Source organism: Syngnathoides biaculeatus, chromosome 16, assembly GCF_019802595.1.
Source record: "Syngnathoides biaculeatus isolate LvHL_M chromosome 16, ASM1980259v1, whole genome shotgun sequence".
NCBI classification, from domain to species: domain Eukaryota; kingdom Metazoa; phylum Chordata; class Actinopteri; order Syngnathiformes; family Syngnathidae; genus Syngnathoides; species Syngnathoides biaculeatus.
Window position 1 is genome coordinate 1,576,727 of NC_084655.1, and position 27,164 is coordinate 1,603,890.

The 27,164-nt window shown below is 42.8% G+C and overlaps 1 protein-coding gene across 6 annotated transcripts in view; it reads right to left on the minus strand.

Annotated features, from left to right (window-relative positions):
* LOC133514687 (coatomer subunit zeta-1-like) overlaps positions 1–27,164 on the minus strand; it is a 118,861-nt gene that overhangs the window by 49,143 nt on the left and 42,554 nt on the right. For 5 of the 6 annotated variants that reach the window (XM_061846532.1, XM_061846533.1, XM_061846531.1 and 2 more), the window contains 2 exons: positions 22,111–22,195; positions 13,568–13,659 (listed from right to left, as the gene is read on the minus strand). In XM_061846532.1, the coding sequence (XP_061702516.1) occupies positions 13,568–13,659; positions 22,111–22,195 (177 nt within the window). The remainder of the gene's footprint in view (positions 1–13,567; positions 13,660–22,110; positions 22,196–27,164) is intronic. The other variant, XM_061846535.1, reaches the window with a different exon arrangement.

A 27,164-nucleotide genomic window follows, 5' to 3' on the forward strand; every position in this document is an offset into this window, starting at 1 on the left:
CATTTTTGGGGGTCCAAGAGGATTCCAGTCTAACCTCATCGTTCAGCCTATCCATTACCACTACAAACAGAAAGGGACTCAGAGCTTATCCCTGATGCAGTCCCAACTCCACCTCAAAGGAATGCTCCACTCATTCACTGAAAAATGATAAGCCTTAATCCGATAGGTCCTGTACTGCACTTAAAAAAATTGAGGTTAATCATTTAATGATGTTTTGAGAAGATTTTTTTTTTCTTTTTTTTAATTCTGACTTTTCATGGGCGCTGCCATTTCGGCAAGTCACATGACCTACTTGCGCAGATGTGACGTATTCTATGCGTAAACAAAGAAATTATGGGTGATTTGTAGTGTCATCACACGCATTACCACCACCATCGGACACGTGAAAATCTATCGCGAAATTTTGCCATAATTCGGATAGAAATAATCCAAGGAAGGCTCTGTGGCATATTCTGCCCGGTAAGAAAAAGATACATTTAAGGACACAGTGGCTAGCGAGGTTTGGTCGCCCTGAGCCATACAACAAACAGGCCAGGATATGTAGTGAGCATTCTGTGCACTGTTACGTGTCAATTTACACTAATGTCTCCTTTGCTCTAACCAGCAAAATGGGACAAGGCAGTTGTATTGTGTTTAAGATAATGTAATCACACACACAACTATACAACACAAACACGACAAAATAACGAACACAAAATAGAAGTTCAAAGACAGAGTAGTTGAGCCAAAATGGTGAATTCGCACCAACGTTGAACAAATGTTCCCAAAGGGGCAAATGTTCGTTCCAGCGAATATTCCAAGTTCACGAATGTTCCAGAAATGTCAAAATTTTCAAAGATGAAAGGCAGCAGGCGTCCGTGTAGTTTGTTCCAACCAGTGTACTTTGTCCCAAAGCAGTGGTGAAGAAGCCCCGTTGACGGTCTTTCTCGTCCTTATATTGGCACTCAGAGCATTCCAGAATTCCGCATCACAATCCGCGTCATAACAACTGAAAAAGTATTGTTCGATTTGCTGAGCAGAACAAATGGACACAACAGCCACTACAGGAAGCACACCAGTCAGCGATGCCAGTTGTGCAAGTAATAGTAGTTCAAGTACAAAGCGATGCAGGGAAAGCTATGCAGCTAGAAGTGGTTCAACATGTCACACAAATAATTTGCTCAATACTGAAATTTGTATGGCTTCATCATCATATAAACACTCCCGACTTCTACCAAGCCAAAGATCACTTCGTGATCACTTGGACCCCGGCCACCCAAAAGCCACAGGTTCCAATCTGTATGGAAGTATTCCTCCGTCTTCCCGATCAACTGAGACTGCTATGTCTTCATCAGATGAGAATCCGAGAAATCGGCGCAGTGATTGATTAGGAATTGATCTGTAACCAAGCTTTTTTTTTTTTTTTTTTTTTTTTTAAACGCACATGATAGGTCACTTCCCGTTTTTTTCAAGTCATGTGATCTTGTAAAAATAGTCAAAATGGCGTTGACCATACAAAAATGTGATGACTTGGATAAAAGAGCACAGTAAAATTTTATTTTGCATTTTTTTTACTGGAATTTTTCTGTTTATGTTTATAATGGATTAACAAGATAATCGGCATTTTGATGAGGTAAGCAATGAACGGAGCATTCTTTTAATTCTTGTGTGACACCTTAAGCACACCTCACCACTGTTCTGCTGCCTACATATATGTCCTGTACTATTCTGACATATTTCTCTGTCACACCAGACTTATGCATGCCGTACCACAGTTCCTCTCTTGGTATTCTGTCACAGGCTTTCTCAAGATCCACAAAGACACAATGTAGCTCCTTCTGACATGTTTAGTGTGTTTCCCAGGTGGCTTGTGGCAAATTTTCAATGAGATTTTTTATGGATCTTTGAGAAATGGCTTTCTTCTTGGCTCTTTTCCATAAAGGCCAGATGTGTTCAGTGTACAACTGATTATTGTCCTGTGGACAGACTCTCCCACCTCAGCCGTAGCTCTCTGCAGTTTATCCAGAGTGATCATGGGCCTCCAGGCTGCATCTCTGATCAGTCTTCTCCTTGTTTGAGGTGAAAGCTTAGAGGGACGGCTGGGTCTCGGTAGATTTGCAGTTGTCTGATACACCTTCCATTTCAGTATGATTGCTTGCACAGTGCTCCTTGAGATGTTTAAAACTTGGTAAGTCTTTTTGTGTCCAAATCCGGCTTTAAACTTCTCCACAACAGTATCTCGGACTTACCTGGTGTGTTCCTTGGTCTTCTTGATGCTCCCTGCACTTTATACAGAACCCTGAGACGATCACAGAGCAGGTGCATTTATACGGAGACTTGATTACAGACGGGTGGATTCTATTTATCATCATCAGTCAACATTGGATCATTCAAAGAGCCTCACTGAACTTCTGGAGTGAGTTTGCTGCACTGAAAGTAAAGGGGCCGAATAATATTGCATCCCCCACTTTTCAGATTTTTATTTGTTAAAAAAGTATAAAATATCCAATAAATTTCGTTCCACTTCACGATTGTGGCACACTAGTTGTTGATTCTTCACAAAAAAAATTGTTATATTTTTATGTTTGAAGCCTGAAATGTGGTGCAAGGTTGAAATGTTCAAGGAAGCTGAATATTTTCACAAGGCACTGTATGAATTCCTGTATTTTGGGGTTCCATCACAAAGCCTCCTCCTACCTATTACTACCAGAAGACATACCAAGTACTCTCGTACCGAATGACAACAGATGAGCAGAAAGTTACCATCCTGGCCCAGGACCACACTGCGGGAGGGCAGCCACTTTTACCATGGACCCATACATATAAAAAAACATTTGGGTTACCGGGCAGCTCTTGTCTTCTTCTTGGGCTATCCTGCCAGAAGACACACGTCTCGTGTGCGGCAGATACCTAGATAAGACCCGGATGTCTGTATTGCACATTCCTTTGTAATAAATCCATTTACTCGTCTAATCATTGGTCATCTCTTCCTCGAACCGTGAACACGTGTAGGGTCCAAACTCGTAAATCCATACAATTTTGTGGTGACCCCGACCGTAAGTCAAGGGAGGTAGACAGGCGTTGGCTGTCAACAGATGAGATAAAGAAGTGAGCTGGGAAAGCGTTGGCCTCACAGTTCTGAGGTCCCGGGTTCAATCCTGGACCCACCTGTGTGGAGGTTGCATGTTCTCCCGGTGCCTGCATGGTTTCCTCCCACATCCCAAAACCATGCAAGTTGGACACTCAAGGTTGCCCCGAGGTGTGATTGTGAGTCCGACTGTTGTCTGTCTCTATGTGCCCTGCGATTATAGCTGGCAACCAGTTCAACATCAACGTGATCAAGGATGTTTTGGTTTTGGTTCTCTCGATCACTGGATTAAAGATGTCTTACAGCTCCTCCACCTCAAGGTCCAATGCAAGGGCATGGTGGCTGGTCCAACAACCGAGGGGCACAAGGCAGAGGCAGAAACGACAGCTCTGGTGGCCCACCTTGGTAGCAGGATGGACAACAGGGGGTTGGACAGTACCACTAGGGGTGCCCGGGAAGCCAGGGCTCCGGCGATGCAGGTGCCATTATCCCCATCTCTGTTGTGGGGTGAAAAGTGAACACTCTCGTTGACAAAGGGGCAACACACTCCTCACTCAACATCACCCTCCCGGACACTTTATTGTCACAACACACTGTGCAATTGATGGGCTTCTCAGGGACTCAACAGGCCCTGCAATGGACTCAACCCCTTCTGACAATCTTGGCTGGACAGACCTTCCACCATTTGTTTATAATGCCGTCAGCTGACACCGTCTGGTAATCTGGACAATGGCTTATGACACCTGTGAGTGAACCCACTCCAACTGTGGACATTTATTGGGCCCGACTTTGTCATGATCCTGCCGCTCCAGCTCGGGCTGTGCGGGTGCCAGTGCGGTTGCGCTGATTGGGAGGCGCACACCTGCGCCTCATGCGGGCTGATTATCCGGCATATTTATATGACCCCGATAATGACTGGTCCGGGCCAGTTCGCTGAGCTTCATGTCCCGTTCGAGCACTCCCGTACCCCTGATCGACAACCCGTGTGTACCGACCTTTGCCTGTTCTCCTACCAACCCCGTAAGCCTGACTCCTTTGACACTGCTGCCTGCTTTGATCGTTCTCCTGTGTACTGACTCCTGCCTGGCCGCTCACCTGCTCTCTTCGCCCAACGTCCCAATTACCGCTGCTGCACCTGACTGCCTGCTCGATCCCCGACCTCGGAATAATAAACGTTTCTCCCTGAACTACCTTGCATCGTCCGAGTCCTGCATTTGGGTCCTACTCCCGTTCCAATGGGACGTGACCACTCCTCGTGGTGTACACCGCTCAGGCCAGTTTTAAAAGCAGATGGTAACGCATATCATGTGGCGCATGATTTGAGAGCCGTTAATGATGTAACGACCACACCATTGTTACCTCTACCAGACCCCCACAGAATGTTGTGTACTATCATACGTGATTTGAAATACTTCGCAAGCGACTGATTTGGCAAATGCATTCTTCTGTGTCCCACTCGCACCCGAGTATTGACACTTGTTTGCATTCAGATATCAGGGACACAATTTGCAATACACCAGGTTGCAACAAGGCTTCGAAAATTTACCTGGAATGTAAACTCCTGATGTATGTTGATGATCTCCTGTTGGCAGCCCCAACATCAGAGTCGTGTTTGTGTCTAACTAAACTCCGGATCTCTCTGTCCAAACTCTGACTAACGGCAGGGTTCTGTTCACTGATTGTTGCTGTTACCGTAAGGCTGGCTCTTTGGCTGCGGCGGCTACCGTACAGGAGCAGCAGCCCTCAGGTGAATTTTTCACTGTTTCCTCTTCCATACTAACATCTGCTCCCTCAGCCCAGGCAGCGGAAGTGCTCGCACTCTGTCTCGCACTGGAACTGGCGGTCGGACAATCTGTTACTGTCTATTCTGATTCACCTTACGCTGTTTCGGCTGCTGTGTTGGACCTGGAAACGGAATGACTTTAAAACAGCCAAAGGTACCCCTATTGCACATTTGACTCTCAGCCAATGATAAGACAAAGCCCTGCCCAAGCCTTTGGCGGTGGCTATCGTCAAATTACCTGGCCACTCCGAATCCACTTCAACCACAGCCCTCGGCAATAATGTTGCCAACTTGGCTGCCAAGAAGGCTGCAGTCTATGTCGACAGATGGTTGTCCAATTATCTGATAAATCCTCTCCTGACCTGCCCGAACCTTGGTCTCTTTGTGCATTGGTTAAAATACAGCACAACACCTCTCCTGAACAGAAGACTATGTGGCGTGCTGGCGGAGCCACCCATGCCCCTGACGGTCTCTGGCTAGGGCCCTATGGCCAGCCAGTGTTACCCTTTGGACCTTTGCGCCGTGATGTTTTGACCGAAACCTAATATATGGCTAATATTGGACCCAGAGCCATGCTAAACCAAACTTCGCATGTGGTGCCATCCTAAAATTTCTGACTTGTTTCACGCCCACTGTCGTGACTGTAATATTTGCCAGCTACACAAATGTTCGCCCCACAGTTAGACCATTGCCAGGTTCATTTAACCCACCCACCTGACCCAGTGCTGAACTGGTCATGGATTTCACAGACGTGATCACGCCTGTTCAAGGTAAGCGCTACCTCTTGTTTTTGGTGACACCTTTTCCGGATGCCCTGAACCCTATCCCTGCGCTCGCGAAGATGCCATGTCGGTAATGAAAGCTTTGGTGAACCACTGGATTCCAACGCACGTTTCCCCGCTCTCATCCGCTCTGACAACGGTACACATTTCACATCCACACACAGCTACTGTAGAGAAGTGGTTAGGGTTAACTGACAAGTTTGGTTGTGTCTATCACCCCACCAGTCAAGGTTCAGTTGAACATATGAATCGCATGTTGAAGAAAAAACTGGCTAAAATATGTACCTCTTCCGGCATGAACTGGGTTCAGGCTCTTCGCCTTGCTCTAAAATCTGTGAGACAAACTGTGTCTCGCTCTACTGGTTTCTCTCCTTGCGAACTTCTTACAGGTCGTTTGATGCCTGGCCCTTCATCCTCACTCCAACTGCTGGAGGAAGGCACTGTGTCTCCCAAGTTTTCTCAAACTGTTTTGGACACAACTGCATTCTTTTGCTTCTAATTTCTCTTCACAGATCCAGGACAATCTTTCATCACTACTTCCTACACTTGATCTTTCTGAGTGGTCATGTCTACTTTAAACAACTCTCTCTTCAGTGGTCAGAACCCTGTTGGTCTGGTCCACATAAGGTGTCTGCTTGTACCTCCAAAGCTGTCCGCTTGGAGGGAAAAGGAACTAAGTGGTTTCATTATTCTATGCTTCGCCCAGCTACAGACTCTTTATCGCACTATTTTATTGTTTGTTGCTGTTTTATTGTTAACCATGATTCCTACAGATGGTCCGATTGCGGACCATGAGAGGGAGTGCAGGAATCTATGACATTCTTATTACTGGTGTTATTGTTGTTCTAGGTATTTTGATCGGGGAAATCGCTCAAAAATACGCCATACACACATCAATGCCAGCTGTTAGCACAACCCACCCATAAAATATTTATCACAGAGAAGATTTGTATTATAAACAAAGCCCTATCTTTTGATGAGTGGTTTAGGGTTTTGACAGGCGTTTAGGGCAGTCAACAATAATTGGTTACTAATGGCAGAACAAGCGGCTAATAAAACCACAAGTGACTATGTTGTATGTATGCGACCTAGACCTTTGTTACATATTGTTTCTTCTTCTGTCAACTCCACCTGTGTTGTAGATCTTGTGAAAAATTATGTGCCGAATAAAATGAATGCAAAATTTGGGATACTCCCCATCCGGTAACACCAGCCCACATTAACAAACTTGTGTTTAATCGTGCTGTAGCACGCCAAAACTTCACCTGCATTTTCCTTAAAGGTAATGGTGCCCCAATTGGCAATATCTCTGATTATCAGTGTGTGGAGACCAAGGAAGCACCTTTCTTCCAAGCTGTCAGCCATGCTGATGTGTGGTGGGTGGTGCAGAGGGCACCGTATCTTCGACCACCTCCCGCACAACAGTACGTGCAGATGTGCATTAGTTACTTTACTTTTGCCTATTTCCATTGTTTCTGTCACCCTAGATAATCTGGCGGTTGCTCCTGAACGCTTCAAGGAAGCCCTTGGCCTATTACATTAGTCATTATTATATTGACGGAGGTCCAAACCTACCTGGCTTGGTGCTGACGACCCCACCTACATTGACGCTATTGGTATCCCCCATGCTGTCCCAGATGAGTGTAAACTGGCTGATCAGGTAGTTGCCGGTTTTGAAAATATACCTGTAATTTCCGCTCTTTTCCCCGTAACTCCTAACGAAAATGTCGACCGTATCAATTACATACTTTATAATCTGCAACGTTTGGGCAATTTCACCCTTGAAGGACTGGGCTACATCTATTATGGCTTTCCAAAATGGAATCACAGTAGATGCACTGTTGGCCGAGAAAGGAGGTGTTTGCTGAATAACACAAAACCTGGCAGACACTCCACTAAGGCCATAGATGGACTTTGAACCCTGACTAAGAAAATGAAGGAGCACTCTGGTGTTGACACGTCGATATGGGATAACTGGATGAATGTGTTTTGGTCAATGGAAGGGTGTCATTTCATCAATCTTCATCTCTTTGGCTGTCTTCACCTCTATTCTCACCCTCTGTGGATCCTGTTGCATTCCTTGTATTCGTTCTTTTAACTCGTCTGATTGAGAAGGCGACTGGTGCTCCAGCTGATGGCCGCGGTAATTATGTCCTCATTAGACCCCCGCCCCGACACACTCCAAAATTATTTTATTGTTGATATTGCTCCCCTTGAAAATGAACTTCCACCGCTTCCTGATTGTCATGATGTTGACATGCCCCGTTATTGCATTGCCCTTGCTGATATTGTGTGAATGTTCTGTTCTCCTTGCATTTGTGTGTTGTTGCTTTTTAGGAATGGTTTGCTGTTTTTGAGTTGTCTAGTACTGTCCTGCAGGTTTAAAGCTTACGAGTGTTCTGAATCATGAGGCTATACACTTGTAAAAAGGTATATTTGGACGATTAGAGAAGGTTACATGTTTTCCATATTTCTTGAAGTGTTACTTTTGTGATTTTTGTGTTTTTGTGATCTATTTCATAGATAAAGAGAGGGAATGAAGACTTATTTTACTTTTATTACACTTTCATTATTTGCTTAAATATGACTTTATACATTTAACCAACAGATAAAGTGTTGTCCATTTGCTAATTAGACAAGGCTGTGTTGTGAACCCGGTGGCTGTCCTTGATCTTTGTATGCAGAAAACCGGCTGGTGGCATCCTCCTCTCCCAGGAGTTGCCGTGGAGATGAACGACACCAGATAAGGAGCGGAAAGTTATCATTCTGGGCTCAGGACCAGACTGCAGGGGGGCAGCCACTTTTACCATGGACCCATACATATAAAAATATTGTGTTATCGGGCAGCTCTTGTGTTCTTCTAGGGCTATCCTGCCAGAAGACACGCGTCTCATGTGCGGCAGATACCTAGAGAAGACCCGGACGCCTGTATTGCACATTCCTTTGTAATAAATCCATTTACTCGTCTAATCATTGGTCATCTCTTCCTCGATTCGTGAACACGTGCAGGGTCCAAACTCGCAAATGCCTACAATACTAATTGTTGAATAAAGTACCAGACCATAACACCTGGTCATCATTGCCAGATATGTATTACGAGTATTGAGAAATTTGTTGTTTTAATACAATTAATAAAAAGAAAAAATGTACAAGGAAATCCTATTAAAAAGCTAACACTGTATTTTCCGGATGATAGCGGACATCTGATATTAAGCTGCCCCCACTCGGTGTAGTGTCCCCCCCCTCCATACACTAGCCATGCCTGACCATATGCCATGGATACTTATCATCCGTACAGGTACGTTGTGAAATTAGATATTCACACAGAAAGACTTTGCAAATTTTGATTTACATACTTTGTTTTCGCCCTCCTTGAGCAGTAACCTTATCATGGTGGGGGGGATTTGTGCATCCCGATTATCCTAGGAGCTAAATTGTCTGGGGGCTTCACGCCCCGGGTAAGAGCTCACCACCTGTGAGAGGGGCCATAGGGGTCAGGTACAACGTGAGGTGGGCGGTGGCAAATGGTAGGGTCCTTGGCGATCTGATCCCCAGCTACAGAAACTAGCTCTAGGGATATGGAATGTCACCTCTTTGGCAGGGAAGGAGCCCGAATTAGGTGGTCAAAATATATCTAACTGATTGACTTAAAATTTTATATTTTTATGACAAAAAAATTCTTTATGATGGTAGTGCTTCACGGCGTAGTTTGGGAAAAGTTAATATGTCACGGAAACCCTAACTCTGTAATATGCAAGGTTTCTGAGTAGTCACGGTGTTATACGTCTTTGCTTTGCACTTAGCCTTTTCTGACTTACCAAGTCGAATTAAAAATCCTTCATGTTAACCGAACTGAAAAAATGTCAAGCTCACATGCCTAGTTTTAATTCTACATGCCAAACTTTGGGGTAAACCCCACCATAATCCAAACTGTAAACCGTGTCTTCCACACGTTTTGGGAGTACCAAGATGGCGATCAACTGGCTTCAACCAATCGACATACAGATGTGTCTGCCTATCCAGTCTTTTTTTTTTTTTTTTTTTTTTAAGATCAGTGGGCCACACCAGGCCACTTCCTAGTTTATCTGACACACCCCACCCTCCATTTTAAAGGGGTACACTCATAATTACAAACACCGGAGTATGTGACTAATAGAAGAAAAAGTGGTGAAACTGGACGAGATTTTCTCTGTTTTTGAGTGAGAAAGGTCTGGTCTGAAGCCAAAGTAGAAAGTGCAGGATGAGTAATGTTAAAATTCTACCTTGGCACAGCCTGATTGAGAATGAAAGCACAACCGATACATTGCCCAAAAAGGTAAATCTATATTTTAAATATGGGAGGCAACATAACATTAACCTTAAAACTGTTTTGGAGCATCATTGAGCTTTCAACATGCATTGCGAAAGATATTCTGCACGCAATAATTCCGTTTTACACCAAGAAAAACAGATGAGGGTATCAATGTGGGTTAAAAAAAAAAATGAAGCAAAGTTGGAAGCGATGTTTCAAATCAGTTAAAAGTTGGCTTGGGATGTATTTGAATTGCAATGTATGTTTTGTTTGTTGACATTTTCAGTGTAAGTTTGCAAAAACAAAAATTGTTCTTAGAAATGTTCTGATGGAAATGTAATCTGAACCTTTTAATGAGGCATGTAACTTCAATGGATGACACTGATTGACCGCAGTGCATACGTCTGATGTTGCTCACAGTGGTCAAAAGGAGCGCACACGGCCTTAGTGTGTTTGCTTAGACACAGGTCTCGGGTATTGTAAATATTCTCCTCTGGTTCAATGTCGAGCAGCTCCGTTTGACTGGCAAAATTGGGCCGTGAAAATAGTGACGTCACATACACGAGCTCTATGAGTTCACCAGAACCTGACCACATACTTTACTGGTCTATAGCAAGTTCTGTATGAAGAAACGCATGAGGGTTTTTCCAAACCAGAAACTCTGGATGACCAGCTAAGTCCACTCAATCCTCAGGGCCCTTGACTAAATATCCTGGGCCTCTCTCCACTCACATGCACCTGGATCCAGGACGTTTTGACAAACAGTCTACAGATTGTGATAACCGGCTCATACCTTTCCTCTGCCAGCACACTGAGCAACGGCTCACCGTAGGACTGCGTGCTGAGCCCCCTCCTTTACTATCTTACCTTCGACTGTAGCCCAGTCAAACATTAATAAGATCATCGTTAAATTCTCTGACAGCACGAGAGTAATCAGGCTGATCTCAAAGGGAGATTTACCCAGCCAACAGAAAGGAGGTCCAGAAGCTCACAACCTGGTGTTCAGACAAAAATCTGGCACTGAAAACTTCAAAAAAAAGGAGATCATTCTGGACTTCAGGATGAGCAGAAGTGACCCGCCTCTGCTCTTCATCAATGGAGAGTGTATGGAAAGAACGGCAACTGTGTGGAGAAAGTCCACACATTCAGGTTCCTAGAAGTCCTGATCTCTGAGGTTCTCTCCTGGACAGACAACATCTCAGCAGTCATCAAGAAGGCTTAACAGTGCCTCCACTTCCTGTGAGCCCTCAGAAAAAACAACCTGGACACAAAGTTGCGGCAGGGCTTCTACCTTTCATCCACTGAGAGCTTGCTGACCTACTGTGTCTCCATCTGGTTCGGGAGCTGCACTGAGGTAGGCAGAGCAAGCCTTCAGAGGACAATCAAAGCAGCACAGAAAATAATTGAAACATAATTACTGCTCTGTAATTATTAATTATTGCATCAATATTTGTTATTTTAATGCATCAACCTTGTAACTGCAGACATATTTGCATTCAAATATTTGCTCTTGCAACTCTTGCTCTGTATTTCGTGTATCTAAAATAGCTGCTGAATCTGTGCAAATTTCCCAATTGTGAGGAAAGATTTGGAGAAATGTTATCTTATGTTTAAGGTTCACACCAATTCTATCAGCCTAATCATGATCAGCAATTCGACTATCCAATCAATGACTTCAAAAGACATTTATGCTGTGTCTCAATTGTGCACAGTATATCTGAATGTAAAAACTACATGGGATACGAACCCACAACCCCTGGTTTACCAAACCAGTGCTCTAACCACTGAGCTACGGGGCCTCTTATTTTCATCTAGTAGTATTTATATATTTGTTTTGTGTCTTTGGTGACAAACTGACGGATTGTATTGCAACTATCTGACAGCCAATAACGTTATTTGAAAAAAAGATCTTGGCATAGGACAGACAACATGGCTGAGACAGGAAACGAGTAATGGCGATCAGACTATGCGACTGGATACACTTGTTACCATGAAGGAGGCAACTGTATTACTGTAACTGTAATCAGGCCCAACTGTATTATGAGGACAAAATGGGGGCAAAATTTGTGTTTGTGGTCAATGGTGCTTGGCAGAGGACTATTAAGTCATGGCTTGCTTGCAAGCAGGCAACAAAATGTAATGTAGACGAGCAAGGAAATGGTTGTGTGTAAACATGCTGTCGTTCTGTCAAATAGTTACAATAAAGTCATTTAATTACAGTAAATTAGCACCCATTATGTCTGTCTTTTCATTGCAGTATACATGATCGGACCAGAAAGTGATTTCCAAAATTTATGGAGTCAAGGAATATATTTTATCATTAAAAATCTCACAGCACACCAGCAAAAAAAACTCACAAAAAGTACATACATGAATTAAAGTGTATGTACCATACTTACTACCATCTAATTGAAGACCACTCATTTGTTCTGTCTTCACTTCACTACATCTTGTAAACTGCGGGATATGATTTTCTCTTCGATGCCATTTTTGTTCAGTGATTCTCAGTTGTTGGAATAAGTTACCGCGAATGTTGAAATGATCAAGTTTCAGAGGTAAATAAGTAGCTGGTACAGATACACCTTTGTGGAGTGCCTTCTTGTGGTTGACTGTGAAAATAATGGATAAGCGGCTCAGAAAGAGGATGGATATAATATTGTGTTAATAATTTCACATATACAATGCTCTGGAGTAATTAGAATTGAGACTCCCCATTGTGTGCTATTAGATTTAGCTGAAAAGAATGACCGAAATTTAAATCAGATGAGTAGTTTTCAGATTTTGACAAAAGATTCCTTTATGAAGAAATCAGTTTTTCCATTTTGTGATATAATTAATTATGTATTAAAGTAGCAAACATTCTACATGGCTTTTAAAAATAAAATACATGTATTAAAAGGAGAAAAAGTTGTAATTACCATTTTTTCCCGCAAAATAATTAGCTATTATAATACCGTAATACGGCAGTATTTTTCTCAAGGTTATCATCTCATCACAATCTGACAACACCAGCCCATGCTTAGGTTGTTAGTAAGAATTGTCTTTAGAGTTTGGAGTTTGGTTGAATTATAATTATATTAATTAAATTTGGGGGATATTTAAGAAGTGCAACTTGTTGAGAGTTGACAAGAGACCCAAGCAAACACTGGATTTTCTAGAAGGAATTTGGAGTGTTATATCAATAAGCCCTAACCGACGTACGGATAAGGACACGCTGTATAATCTTAACGTCATCTGGGGGGTTGACGAACATTGACAGATAGCTAGGAGACTGCATCTTTGCACAACTGTGGATCTCATAAGGAATAGTTCCCTATTAATTTAATGTCTATTGTTCTTCGCTCTTGTTGGTTTATTTGTTATTCTTCAACGTACTCAACATGAATGTCGTACCAGGGTGGCACTGACTCCCAGAGACAAAATCGTTGTGTGTTGTTATATACTTGGCCATTAAAGCTGAATCTGATTCTGAGGAGGTGACTTCAAATGTGCTCAGGAAATCTACAGTATGCTGGTTCTGGGTGGCATATTCCACCTTAGAATTGCATTATCCGGGTACTTTATAGAAACAGATTTGGGTGAAACAGATGCATGCATCTCCTTTGAACTGCATGACTTGGGTCAAACAGATGCATGCATTATACCTCATTCTCTTGACAGCTTCCGACCACATAGAGGAAAAGGTCGATACTGTTCTTATAGACGATTGTCATTCCCTCCAGGAAAGCTATTTCATCTAGAGAGAATGAGAGGGAGGCACAGAGCGAGAGAGAGAGAGAGAGAGAGAGAGAGAGAGAGAGAGAGAGAGAGAGAGAAGAGAGAGAGAGAGAGAGAGAGAGAGAGAGAAAAACGATGACTCAACATTAAATATATACAAGATAACATTAAATGCAGTGGTACGTCTACTTATGAAAGGTAGGTGTAATCCATCCTCCTTGCATTTTTGTGTACATCCACCTGTACCCACAGAGCTAGCTAAAAGTTTGTAAATGTTCAGTGCGTTCAGTGGGGCAGCTATTGGGGAAACACCAGCATTGCAGGGACAAGACGAAATGAATGATTTCTTTTTTTTCAAGTGGATAAGTTTGGTGGGCCATATTGCAAAGCCTAATGGACAGTAGATAACTCTCAAGCCATAGTTTGCCCATGATTAGTATACACAGAACAGCCAACCTCCAGTCATTGTATCCATAGTTTCACAGGTCCCACAGCATTCATGACATTTGAGATTTTCCAGGTAAAAATGTGTCATCAACATGATAGAACACAACAAAATCAAACAATGAAAATGCTTACGGTGGAGCCCTATTTATCACGCATTCACAACAACAAGTTACATTAACAAAGTACTCGCTTTTGTCCAATCCAGCCAGCCATTATCTACCGCTTTTCCGGGTTGGGTCACGGGGGAAGTAGCTTCAGCAGGCATACCCAGACTTCTCTTTCTCCAGCCACTTCTTCCAGCTCTTCCGGAGGGATCTCAAAACAGACCCAGGCCAGTCGAGAGACATAGTCTCTCCAGCATGTCCTGGGTCATCCCCGGGGTCTCCAGGGTGTGACATGCCCGGAAAACCTCACCAAAGAGGTGAGAACCCCATTGCTCCTCCTGAATCTGAGATTCGACATCCCGGCGGACCCTCCTCTCCAGTACCCCTGAGTAGACCTTACCAGGGAGGCTGAGGAGTGTGATCCCTCTATAGTTGGAACACACCCTCCGGTCACCCTTCTTGAAAAGGGGGAACACCACCCGAGTCTGCCAATCCAGAGGCACTGTCCCTGATGTCCACGCGATGTTGCAGAGACGTGTCAACCAGCACACCCCCACAACATCCAGAGTCTTGAGGAACTCCAGGCGAATCTCATCCACCCTCGGGGCCTTGCCACCAAGGAGCTTTTTAACCACCTCGGTGACCTCAACTCCAGAGATAGAACAGCCTGCCTCAGAGCACCCAGACTCAGCTTCATCGTGGGAAGGCTAGTTGGTGAAATTGTGGAGGTCTTTGAAGTATTCTCACCACGGACTCAAAACATCCCGAGTTGAGGTCAGTAGCGCCCCGTCCCCATAATACGCAGTGTTGACGGTGCACTGCTTCCCCCTCCTGAGACGCCGGACAGTGGACCAGAATTTACGCGAAGCTGTCCTGAAGTTGTTCTCCATGGCCTCACCGAACTCCGCCCCTCTCACAGTTGGTGAGCCCATGGGAAGGGGGACCCATGTTACCCTTTCAGGATGTGCCCAGCCGAGCCCCATGGGTGCAGGCCCGGCCACCAGGCGCTCGCCTTCGAGCCCCACCTCCAGGCCTGGCTCCAGAGGGGGGCCCCAGGGACCCGCATCCAGGCAAGGGAAACCAAGTTAAATTTTTGTACTCATCATAGGGGTTTTGGAGCCGTACTTTGTCTGGTCCCTCACCTAGGACCTGTTAGCCATGGGTGACCCAACCAGGGGTATGAAGCCCCAAGAGACCTTAGCTCCTAGGATCATCGGGACACACAAACCCCTACAGCACGATAAGGTGATGGCTCGAGGAGGGGACTCACTTTTGTATGCTTGGTTAAGTATGTGTATACATTAATTTTGAGTAGTAAATCAGAGAAACTTGCAATCGATTCATTGATCATGATATCTTGTGTTCCCCAAACAGTGACTCGGCCAGCAATGTATTTTGAGCATAATACTTGTTTGTATTTACGTCAGGTCTGGAGCTGTACATGGTACTGGCATGTCAAACGCCGCACATCTAATTCTCTGTTCTTGAACACTTTATTTCATGAGATTTTATTTTTCAATTACTTAATAAAAACAGCAACCTTTAAAATGAATTAGTTCAGGACAGCCTTTTCCCAAAATGCTCCACATATCTATTATGCAACATATCATTCCCCTCCTCTCTAGATGAATTGGACGAGGCCATCCGTGTGTTGGGATGTACACATCATTAGACCATCAAAGAAGCCCAGGGTACCTATTGGGTGTCCCCAAATCATGTACATGTTCCCAGAACTCTACTCAATTTATGACTTCATATCCCCAGTTGACAAAATTGATGTACGGTTGTGTTGGAGTGACTGCACATTTCATCCAGCAATGCAATGTGACACAGACATCTACAACATCTGCAATATTATGATGGTGGTGTCACAAAGAGAAGAGAAAAAAACGGATAAAGGATTAAGATCGACGAACATTAAAACTTGGGCTTCAGTCGGATGACTGTGGAGATTATTATTAAGGACAAAGTCCATATTTTAGTGCACGTGAAGGGTTTCACTGCAATGAGGGAATCAGTGATTACAGAGCAACTTTTTTTACGAAGAAACAAAAACAAGCTAATTTCTTCATCGTTGATGGATCGAGGATCCGAATCAACGTTGGCTTAATATCTTCATCATGTTCATTAAGGGAAAAGGCACGGCGTATTTTCTCAACTTTGAAAGAGCAGAAAGAAGAGGATGCCGAGGAGGAATTTACCGCTAGCAATGGCTAGCTGATGCACTTGCTTTCTTAGCAAGAGTTTAGGGCAGATTTGCTTCATTCTTTGTCATCCACTTCTCGCAGTAATGTAAGTGACATCTTATATTTTTCATTTTATTGTATTTTAGGTTTTCTTTTATATGAAGTACCAACACCCATCCATTTCAGACCTGCTTATCCTGACAAAGGTCATGGGAATGCTGAAGACAAGGGACCTGCGTTTGGTTTGTGGACAGCGGAATTAAAAAAAAAACCGCCTGGTGATAATGAGGAAGATGAAGGCACTAATTGATTGGTGAAAAGGTAAATCTTTAGTATATGATAAAAGACAGTAGAAATTATGCTTTTGTGGCGCCATTATGGCATGAATAAATCAGTGGCGTAGAGATGTCGTAAACATCTGTAAAACCACTTCAATAACTTTTAATAAGGAAGCGACATGTAAGACGATGAACCTGAAGCTGCAATGAGGGATTCACCCCCTCAAGGACGAGGCTTTTCTGGAAGCAAAGGTTGGTTTGAAAAATTTCAAAAGGGTGCGACCATATGGTATGGGCTGTTGAAGTTTGGCAATTGTGTTGACGGGTTACGTCCTTGTATAGGGTGTTGAATTAAATAATTGTTCATATAGTTCTATTTGTGCTCTTGTTTTGCTTTGAATGCTATTGCTATGCTTAATACGCTTACATTGACTCGTGTTTGCTTTATTTGTTTACAGTTTTTTGTTTATCGACTCACATTTGCTTTATTTCTCACATTTGCTCTGTTTGTTACGTTTCGGGAAAAAAGAGGATTTGTGGATATAAGCCAAAACGGACTGGAGATGGTGAGAGAGACACATCCCACGTTCTCCTCTCGAACAAAAATTCCTCTTGTTGAGGATGGGCCACCACACTGGTGAAACGTAAGTGATGTAATGGGGGCACACCGGAAGTGATGTCACAACAGGAAATTCGGTGCTACATGAAAAGACAACACACATTTGCTTTGTTTGTGACTTTCCGTACTGCAATAAAAATTTTATTATTGTTTCACTAGACACTTGTAATGTAATTTTTGTCTCAAGTGGACAAAGTATAAGTGCTGTACTGTTGACTAAACATTTTGGTACCCACACGACAGTTCCAGCAGAAGTCTCAGAGTTATGAAGGGTAACTATATAGTACATACAAACATACATTCCCGCTACCTCACATTTTTACACTTTCTGCGTGTGGTTCTGGTACCAGTTAACCCCGAAAAACGAGGAATTACTGTAATCTATAATCACCAGATAGAAGTTTTGAAATCACAAGTCATAAAAAATAAAATATTATTCCATTTATTATGAGGAGGATTTGTTAAAAAAATGCATTCAATATCTCAAAGTTAGAAAGCCAATTTGGAATGTTGGTATTTCAATGAAAAGCATGAAGATGACTAGATGATTTGGGGTTTTTTTTTGGGGGGGGGCATATAAAATATTGTGGAAGGCTGGATGTGGTTCCCAGGCCTTGAGTTTAACACCTGATTATGATCATCTCATTAAATCTGTAGAAGCTTGGTTTGACACTTTGAGCTGATTTGTACCATGTGCACACAGTGACTAAAGAATTTAAGAGTACTTTATAGATAACTTACATCTAGGACAGTAGAAGTCAAAGCTTCAAGGAACATTTTCAATTTGTACAGTATTTGTTTTTGCATATGCAGTACAAACAGTATTGTCAATGATGTTTTTCTTTACCTTAGCCAAGAACAGTACGTTAACAACAAACAGAACATAAGACCAAGGCAGGGCAGGAGAGAAACTGAAACTTTATTCAATAATATTTTTCTTGGCAGTAACTGCTAGTAGTGCATGATTAACACATCCAATTAGCATAATTTCCAAATGGATTTTTTTTTAACTTCCTATAACATCTATGGCTTTATTATGTGGGCCACTTTCTTGTTTGTTGACTGGATTCATTAAGCTCCATTATGCTGTCTTTGGTTATCAGTGTTAGCACTGAATTGTCAATACTGGAATGGAATGGAAACAGTCAATTTTGAATTTTGGTCATTTTTAGAGTGTCAGCTTGTAAACTGTCTTGAGAGTGCAGGCAGTGTCAGCAGATTCTTGAGATTTCTGTCTTTCCGTAACAGTTTCCTCAATGTTCCCTTGAAGGGCTTTTTCAAGTGATGCTTGCTCATTCTCTGAAAGTGATTTGGCAAATGACATGAGTTTCTCATCCACTTCAGTCCTTCACAACAGGCAAGAACAAAAGCTGGTGACAGTCTGACTGGTATGAGTTTGTGGTTGTAGTATCCGTTCAACCATACACTTCCAAAGGCTTCCCATTTCTTTGGAAAATAGTTTGGCCTTAGTCTGGTGACTCGTTCATCCACCCCCTCACACTGCTCCAAGAAATTTTCCTAGAATACATAGTACGCATCTCTTGATACACCATTACTGTCTACAGCTTTCTAATTTGTGAACTCCATTTTTAAATCAGTATTCAGGACTTCCGGCTCCTTGAAGACAGAAAGAACATCAACTATGTTTATGTGTCTAAATTTACACTGACTTTTTCTTTATTTGGGTGTGATGACACTGCAGCATTGCTTGGTGACACAGGCTCTGCATTTGGTGTAGAGTACTGTAAGATATATATATATAAAAAAAAAGATGACTGATCAGTTCATCCATTAGGGAACAAAATATTCAACAACTCAAGACAATCACTATGTACAATGTGAAATGTATTGGCCACGCTTGCAAATTGAAAAATGTTTGTTTCCTCACTTTAATATTTAAGATCATCCAACAAATGTAAACACACAAAGGTAACCCAGCTGAACTGAAATTGTTGTTTTTAAATGCAAATTTTCTTTGGGGGAAAAGAGTATCTTGGCCCTGTGTGTAAAGTAAATAAAGTAATTCTAATTCTATTGGCTTGGAAAGGGTTTTCAAAGCCATTCTAAACCTTATGTTTCCAGTAAACCAGAGCCATTATCCTCAAAAGGAGACAACATGGAGGAGTGGTGAACCTTCGCAAAGATCACCCCAAGAGGACAAGCGATGACTGTTCACAGATTTATGTTTTTCAGACACCAGAGACAAAATTGTACAGAACTTCATATATGCTTACCTTTGTTTCCAACACGAGGCATGTAGTCCTCCCTGGGTCTGACTGCGAGCTCAGCACCTTCATCACCAGCTTTTTCCTCTGCATTCGAACGTGTGTGCCGTCAAACTGGCTCAAATTGATAACCATTAACACCTTTATACAGCTCGTATTCTTCACTGTCTTCGTGGGACCCTTCAGAATCATGTTCATCGCTCGAATTATTAGAAAATTCATCATTGTTCCTACAATGCAGTCGAATGCCCGAAATGATGTTTATGTTCAGTTCTGACGTCACATTCCTTCTTGGGTTTTTTGGCTCTGTTGTGGTGTTTTTCTGGCGAATCCAGCAATGAGCAACCATTTTTTGACGATAATTGGAAAGTAAAAATGTTTCCTTCATAACGCAAAAGATTCAAATTCAACATAAAAAAAATGCAAAAGGTGCAATGAAGACTACATACTCTTTAACCGATTTAGAACCACTGCTATTGCCCCAACAAATTCAAAAGTGGCAGAAATATATCCACTGTTAGCACAGCATGGTAATGATGGTGATTTTGTTGACCACGATGATGACGTTATGGGGGCGTCTTCCAGACCTGTTCTCTGATCCAGCTGATTACAAGTGATTAGTGCTTTATTTTCCTCCAAGTGTAATTATGTTTGTTTTCATAATGTATGATTCTGTAGAATAAACCCGAAAGGATGATAGATGATATGAGGATTTGTGCAAATGTAGGATAAATGGGGGAAATGTTGGAATAATTGTAAATATAATTATCATACATTTGCTGCAATGAAAAAAACTGTTTCTGCTTGCAATGAAGAATGCTTTCCTCTGCTCCAGATAACGTGGCAGACACTTAACAGGAGATAGCACAAGAACAAGAACATCTAACCAGCAGAACTGTTAGAACTAGGAGCGCCTGTTGTCAGTGAAACTTGACCACACGTGTACTCAGCAATCTTCCACACACATGCACACACACAAACAGGTACACTGTGTTCCAGCAATGTTGTGCTCCCCGCCTCCTTTAGAACATCCATGTAAATAAGGGGTATTTGAAACCAAATAAAAAGAGGTGTTGAGGAGAGGATGATTAGAGAGTGCACTAGTGAATTGCATTAGACAGTTTCTCTCTTCTCTCCTCGCGAGCTGTCAAACTTGAACTCAGTGTCTTCTCTCCTTTTTGTGTCGTGTTAATAAATGTCTAAATGGTAAACCTGACAGATTTTCACTAAATATATAAAATTACGGGCGGCATGGTGGGTCAGCTGGAATGAGTTAGCCTCACAGTTCTAAGGATCCGGTTCGATCCCGGACCTGCCTGTGTGGAGTTTGCATGTTGTGCTCGTGCCTGTATGAGTTCAATCTTTCTTTTGGTGGCTTTGTGTTTTCAGCATCCGAATACACATTCTGTGGGGCTTGAAAAATCTGTAAGATTGATAGAAAATGCCTGGCTCAGAGGTGTTCCCTGCTTAGAAAACCACTGGCTGCGAATGATGAGGTTTTGTTAACGCCCTTGGTATCTGAAAGTCCTACAATCTGAACACATCTGCTTTAAATGCTCTTTGTCTTCCGTTGGTGGTACATTTGAGGTTTTAGTCTCCCATATCATTATATTATATTCAAGATAATTAGAGAGGCAGCTTGTAAAAGATTGCTCGAACAATCGTCGACAAAGATTAGGTCAAGATGATTATAGCAACAACTTCAGCGAAAGAGCCCTCAACCTTTCTCCTGAAACACCTAATATCAATTTTTAAAAAGATGTATGGGATGATCATCTCATCATCTGCGTAGGCCAACCCTCCTGAAATGGAGGAGCCAATCATCTTGCAGTGGGGCCTGCATTTAAAGTGCGTGGGAATCTTAACATGCATGACACTGTCTCATTGTTAAATGGGGGAAAAAAGAAGAAGTTGTGCATATTTTGAACTGAACGGAACACATGCAGACCAAACTGAAACAGTCAACCGAACCATTGTGACAGTTTTCAAAAACTGCTCCACCCCAAATAAATACGCAAGCAGCATAGCCATGGCCTTGTTTCAAATTAAACAATGCAATATCCATCCATTCATCCATTTCCTTAGCCGCTGATCCCCACAATAGTTGTGGGACTGGTGTAGCCTATCGCAGTTATCATCGGTCAGGAGGCGGGGTACACCCTGAACTGGTTGCCAGGCAATCGCTGGGCACATAGAGAAACACCTGTCGTACTCACAATCAAACCTAAGGACAAGATAGACTCTCCAAATAATGCATGTTTAGGGGATTTGGGAGAAAACTAGAGTGCCCGTAGAAAACTCATGCATGCACAGGGAGAACATGCAAACTCCACACAGGTGAGGGGGGCATTTTAACCTTGGCCCACAGAAATGTGAGGCCAACGGTCTAACCAGTTGCGGCACTGGGCCAACCACAATGTAACAGTACTGCATAAATAATTTGACTGAAATGTTTTAAATTAAATTATTTTAAATTAATGTATTTTTGTAATGGTAATGTAAAATTACTTTCGGCTGTGTTGAACTTGTAGACAACATTGTTGTATGTGACATGACAAGAGTGCTATTTTTAGTACAATTCCACAAAGCAGAGACACAAAATGAAACTTACTGTCTGCCTTGTAAGTCTTGTTGAAAATGCTCTTCTCAAAGTTCCTCTGGTCCTTCATGGAGGAGTAAAGCTCAGGGTCATAGTACTAAAATAGACAGTGAAGAAAGGAAAAATACGACACTTGTCATTGAGACCAAATTGACATTCAACTGCCCTATGTACAGAGCCTTGTGAAAGTATTAGGGCCCCTTGAACTTTTCAACCTTTTGCCACATTTCAGGCTTCAAACAAAAAGATATGAAATTAGATTTTTTTTGTCAAGAAATCAACAACAAGTGTGACACAATTGTGAAGTGGAATGAAATTCATTTGATATTTTAAACTTTTTTACCAAATAAAAACCTGAAAAGTGGGGCGTGCAATATTATTCGACCCCCTTGCATTAATACTTTATAGCACCACCTTTTGCTGCAATTACAGGTGCATGTTGCTTGGGGTATGTCTCTATCAGTTCTGCACATTGAGAGACTGAAATTCTTGACAATTCTTCCTTCCAAAACAGCTTGAGCTCAGTGAGGTTAGGAGAGCGTTTGTGAACAGCAGTCTTCAGCTCTGCCCACAGATTCTCAATTGGATTCAGGTCTGGACTTTGCCTTGGCCATTCTAACATCTTGATACGTTTATTTGTGAACCATTCCATTGTAGGTCAGGTCTTTGGCAAACTCCAACAGCTTTTCTTCCAGAATGGTCCTGTATTTGGCTCCATTCATTTTCCCATCAATTTTAACCATCTTCCCTATCCCTGCTGAAGAAAAGGAGGCCTAAACCATGAGCCTGCCACCACCATGTTTGACAGTGGGGATGGTGTGTTCAGGGTGATGAACTGTGTTGCTTTTACGCCAAACATATCGTTTCGTATTGTGACCAAAAAGTTCAATTTTGGTTTCATCTGATCAGAGCACCTGCTTCCACGTTTGGTGTGTCTCCCAGATGGCTTGTGGCAAACTTTCAATGAGACTTTTTATGGATATCTTTGAGAAATGAATTTATCTTTATGTTTGAAGCCTGAAATGTGGCAAAAGGTAGGAAAATTCAAGGGGGCCCAATACTTATGCCGGTGTAATAAAAATGTGCTTCTACAATTTTTTTTCAAAAAAAGTGATAAAACCAAAAATTAGAAAGTTCATGTCTAACTAAATCAGGATCAGGTTAAGGAAGAAAAAAAAACAATAACACTGAGTTCGGCTTACATATTCTCTTCTCCTTATTACCAACGTGGTATGTCACTTTAGGGAAACTATGGTGCGTACATTTGTTAAGCACTGTATATAAAAGGAGACCTAAACCCAAGATGTTAAACTTGCAATATTCTTAATGTCCAGCTCTTCTTTAACAGCTGCTGTTTACATAGATCTACAAAGTATTTTAGAAAAGAATCATCTTTGATTGCTAAGTATGTCAAAAACGCACAACAAAATTGTCTCCAGTAGTTTAAAGGGCCACTGGTAGGCAAGGGATGATTTTTAGTATGTTTTTAATTAAAAAAAAAAAAAAAAAAAAAAGGCAGCCGGAATGGACCCATCTCTTTTTCTCACCACACAACATGATTTGGACGTGTATGGCTTTTTGTAACTTCCGCTATGAAAATCCTTTCGAGGGATCTGTTTTGGAGAAGAAGCAGGAAGTGACGTTATCAGCAGGAGCCCACTCAGGCGGCCTGGTGTGTTTTTTCCAGTTTGACCTGCAGGAAGGTAGCTCTTTGTTCCTTCGAGTTAGCCGAAATGCTGGCTCGTTGTATTGCTGGATATTGTTCGAACACTTGGGAGGATGGATTTACTCTTCATATGTTTCCAAAAGACAAAGAGGAGGAGGAAACCAGATTTGTGGTCAGAAGAAAAATAGGAATGCACAGAGCCTACAACTGAGTGTAGAGACTTTGAATGTTGGGAGTATGACAGGAAAAGCTCAGCAGTTGCTTGACATGATGATAAGGAGAAAGGTTGATATATTGTGCATCCAAGAGAGCAGGTGGAAAGGTAGTAATGCTAGAAGTTTAGGAGCAGGGTTTAAATTATTCAACCACAGAGTAGATAGGAAGAGAAATGGAGTAGGGGTTATCTTAAAGGAAGAGCTAGCTAAGAATGTCTTGGAGGTGAAAAGAGTATCAGATCGAGTGATGAGACTAAAATTTGAAAGTGAGGGTGTTATGTATAATGTGGTTAGTGGCTATGCCCCACAGGTAGGATGTGACCTAGAGTTGAAAGAGAAATTCTGTAAGGAACTAGATGAAGTAGTTCTGAGCATCCCAGACAGAGAGAGAGTTGTGATTGGTGCAGATTGTCATGGACATATTGGTAGAGGAAACAGGGGCGATGAAGAAGTGGTGGGTAGGAAGATTAAGAAGAGAAAGGTAGAGCAGAGAATCATGTGGGGGAAGCTGAGAAAGGAAGAATGTTGTGCGGCCTTTCAGAAAGAGGTGAGACAGGGTCTCGATGGACAGCAGAAGCTCCCGGAAGACTGGACTACCACAGCCAAGACGATCAGAGTGACAGGCAGGAAGAGTACTTGGTGTGTCTTCTGGTAGGAAAGGGGAGAAGAAGACTTGGTGGTGGAACCCCGAAATACAGGAAGTCATACAAGGAAAGAGATTAGCAAAGAGGAAGTGGGACACAGAGCACTGAGGAGAGGGGAAAGGACTACACTGAGATGCAATGAAGGGCAAAGGTACAGGTGGCCAAGGCTAAACAAGAGGCATATGACAACATGTACTCCAGGATGGACACGCAAGAAGGAGAAAAGGATCTCTCCAGGTTGGCCAGACAGAGGGATAGAGATGGGAGGGATGTGCAGCAGGTAAGGGTGATTAAGGGTAGAGATGGAAATGTGTTGAATAGATGGAATGTGCTAAATAGATGGAAAAAAATACTTCGAGAAGTTGATGAATGAAGAAAATGAGAGAGAAGGAAGAGTAGAAGAGGCAAGTGTGAAGGACCAAGAAGTGGCAATGATAAGGAGGTAGTTAGAAATGCACTACAAAGGATGAAAAATGGAAAGGCAGTTGGTCCTGATGACATAGGGTATGGAAACAATTTGGAGAGATGGCTGTGGAGTTTTTGACCAACTTATTCAATATAATACGAGCAGGAGAGACGATGCCAAAAGAATGGAGGAAAAGTGTGATATTCCCATTTTCAAGAACAAAGGCGATGTTCATGGTGATGGTACGGATTAATTTCATAAGTAGAGGTATTGTTATCTGCAGTGAAAACAGGGAGCAGGCGGAGGAACAATTCGAACGATGGAGACATGCACTGGAAAGGAGAGGAATGAAGATTAGCCAAAGTCAAACAGAAGATATGTGCATGAATGAGAGAGGTGGAGGGGGAAGAGTGAGGCTCCAGGGAGAAGAGATAGCGAAGGTGGACGACTTCAAATATTTAGGGTAAACAATCCAGAGCAATGGTGAATGTGGCAAGGAAGTGAAGAAACGGGTCCAAGCAGGTTGGAACAGCTGGCAGAAGGTGTTTGGTGTGTTATGTATTATGTGACATACGAGTCTCTGCTAGGATGAAGGGCAAAGTTTTTAAAACAGTGGTGAGGCCGGCCATAATGTACGGATTAGAGACGGTGGCACTAAATAAACAACAGGAAGCAGAACTGGAGGTTGCAGAAATGAAGAAGGACAGCCACAGATGTTTTGGAGCCAAGGTTCGAGAGAGCAGACTTCGATGGTTTGGACATGTCCAGAGGCGAGAGAGTGAGTATATTGGTAGAAGGATGCTGAGGATGGAGCTGCCAGGCAAAAGAGTGATAGGAAGACCAAAGAGAAAGTTGATGATGTGGTGAGGGAAGACAGGAGGGCAGTTGGGATGAGAGACGAAGATGCACAAGATAGGCTAAGATGGAAAAAGATCACAAGCTGTGGCGACCCCTAACGGGAAAAGCCGAAAGGAAAAGAAGGTTTCCAAAAGACCCGGTTCGTCATGAAAAATGGATTGCCCAGGTGCAAAGGATGAGAGCTTTGAGGTAGGTGTGGGGGGAGGGGGTGTAATCCTCTCAGAACATAAAAGATCCGCGTACGTAAGTTAGGGGTGCCGGTCGAGGGACCGAGTTGGGGTGGCTGATTGCGGCTTTGAGCTGGGATGGCTCATCGAGGCGCAGAGGTGGGTCATCGCAGCGGCAAGGTGGGGTGGGTCATTGCGGCAGCGAGCTGGGGTAGCTCATCGCTGTGCCGAGATGGGGTGGCTCATCACGGCCCCGAACCAGGCCGCTTTTTGGTGTTGTCATTGCTCGCAGCTGAGTACACACATATTGTTGGGGAGTCCGTAGTTATTTAGAAGTGATCTGCATATATTCTAAATGTGGCTTGAAACAATAGGGTGATATTGCCCCGGTAACTTCACTCAATTATGAGACGTTCTCTTCTTCGAAAAGACCTTCCGTTTCAGGAGGGGTGTCGGAAAAATTTGAAAATCTCTCTTGTTCCTCTCTTATCGCAGGTCCCACTACATGTTTTCAATGGCGAATGTCCCAGTGTGATGTCTGCTTGATGATGTTGCAGGCAATATGGCTACCACTTTGCACATGGATGACACGCTCTCCGCTCCTCTTTACCTTTTCGTACAGACATTGAAGTGAATAATGTTATCTGTATTCTTCATAACAATATCTATTTTAGAACGTTTATAGGTCTGTCCGTGGACCTTTAAGCTGCTCTAGTATGACAACAGACGGTGAATTGACAGTGAATACCTTTGAGACAAAGACATTGTAGTACCAGTCAGTATTCTGGCAAAGACAGAACCATCCATCCATCTATATATTGTCTGAGCCGCTTATCCTCTCAAAGGTCGCGGGAGTGCTGGAGCCTATTCCACCTATCTTTGGGCAGGAGGCGGGGTACACCCTGAACTGGTTGGCAGCCAATCGCAGGCCGCACAGAAACAACCAACCAGTCACACTCACAATAACACTTAAAGGGAAATTTAGAGTCTCCAATGGATGAATGTTTTTGGGATGTGGGAGGAAATGGAAGTGCCAGGAAAAAAAAAAAACATGCAGGCATGGTGAAAACATGTAAACGCCACAGTAGAGCCCGAATTTCAACCCCTGTC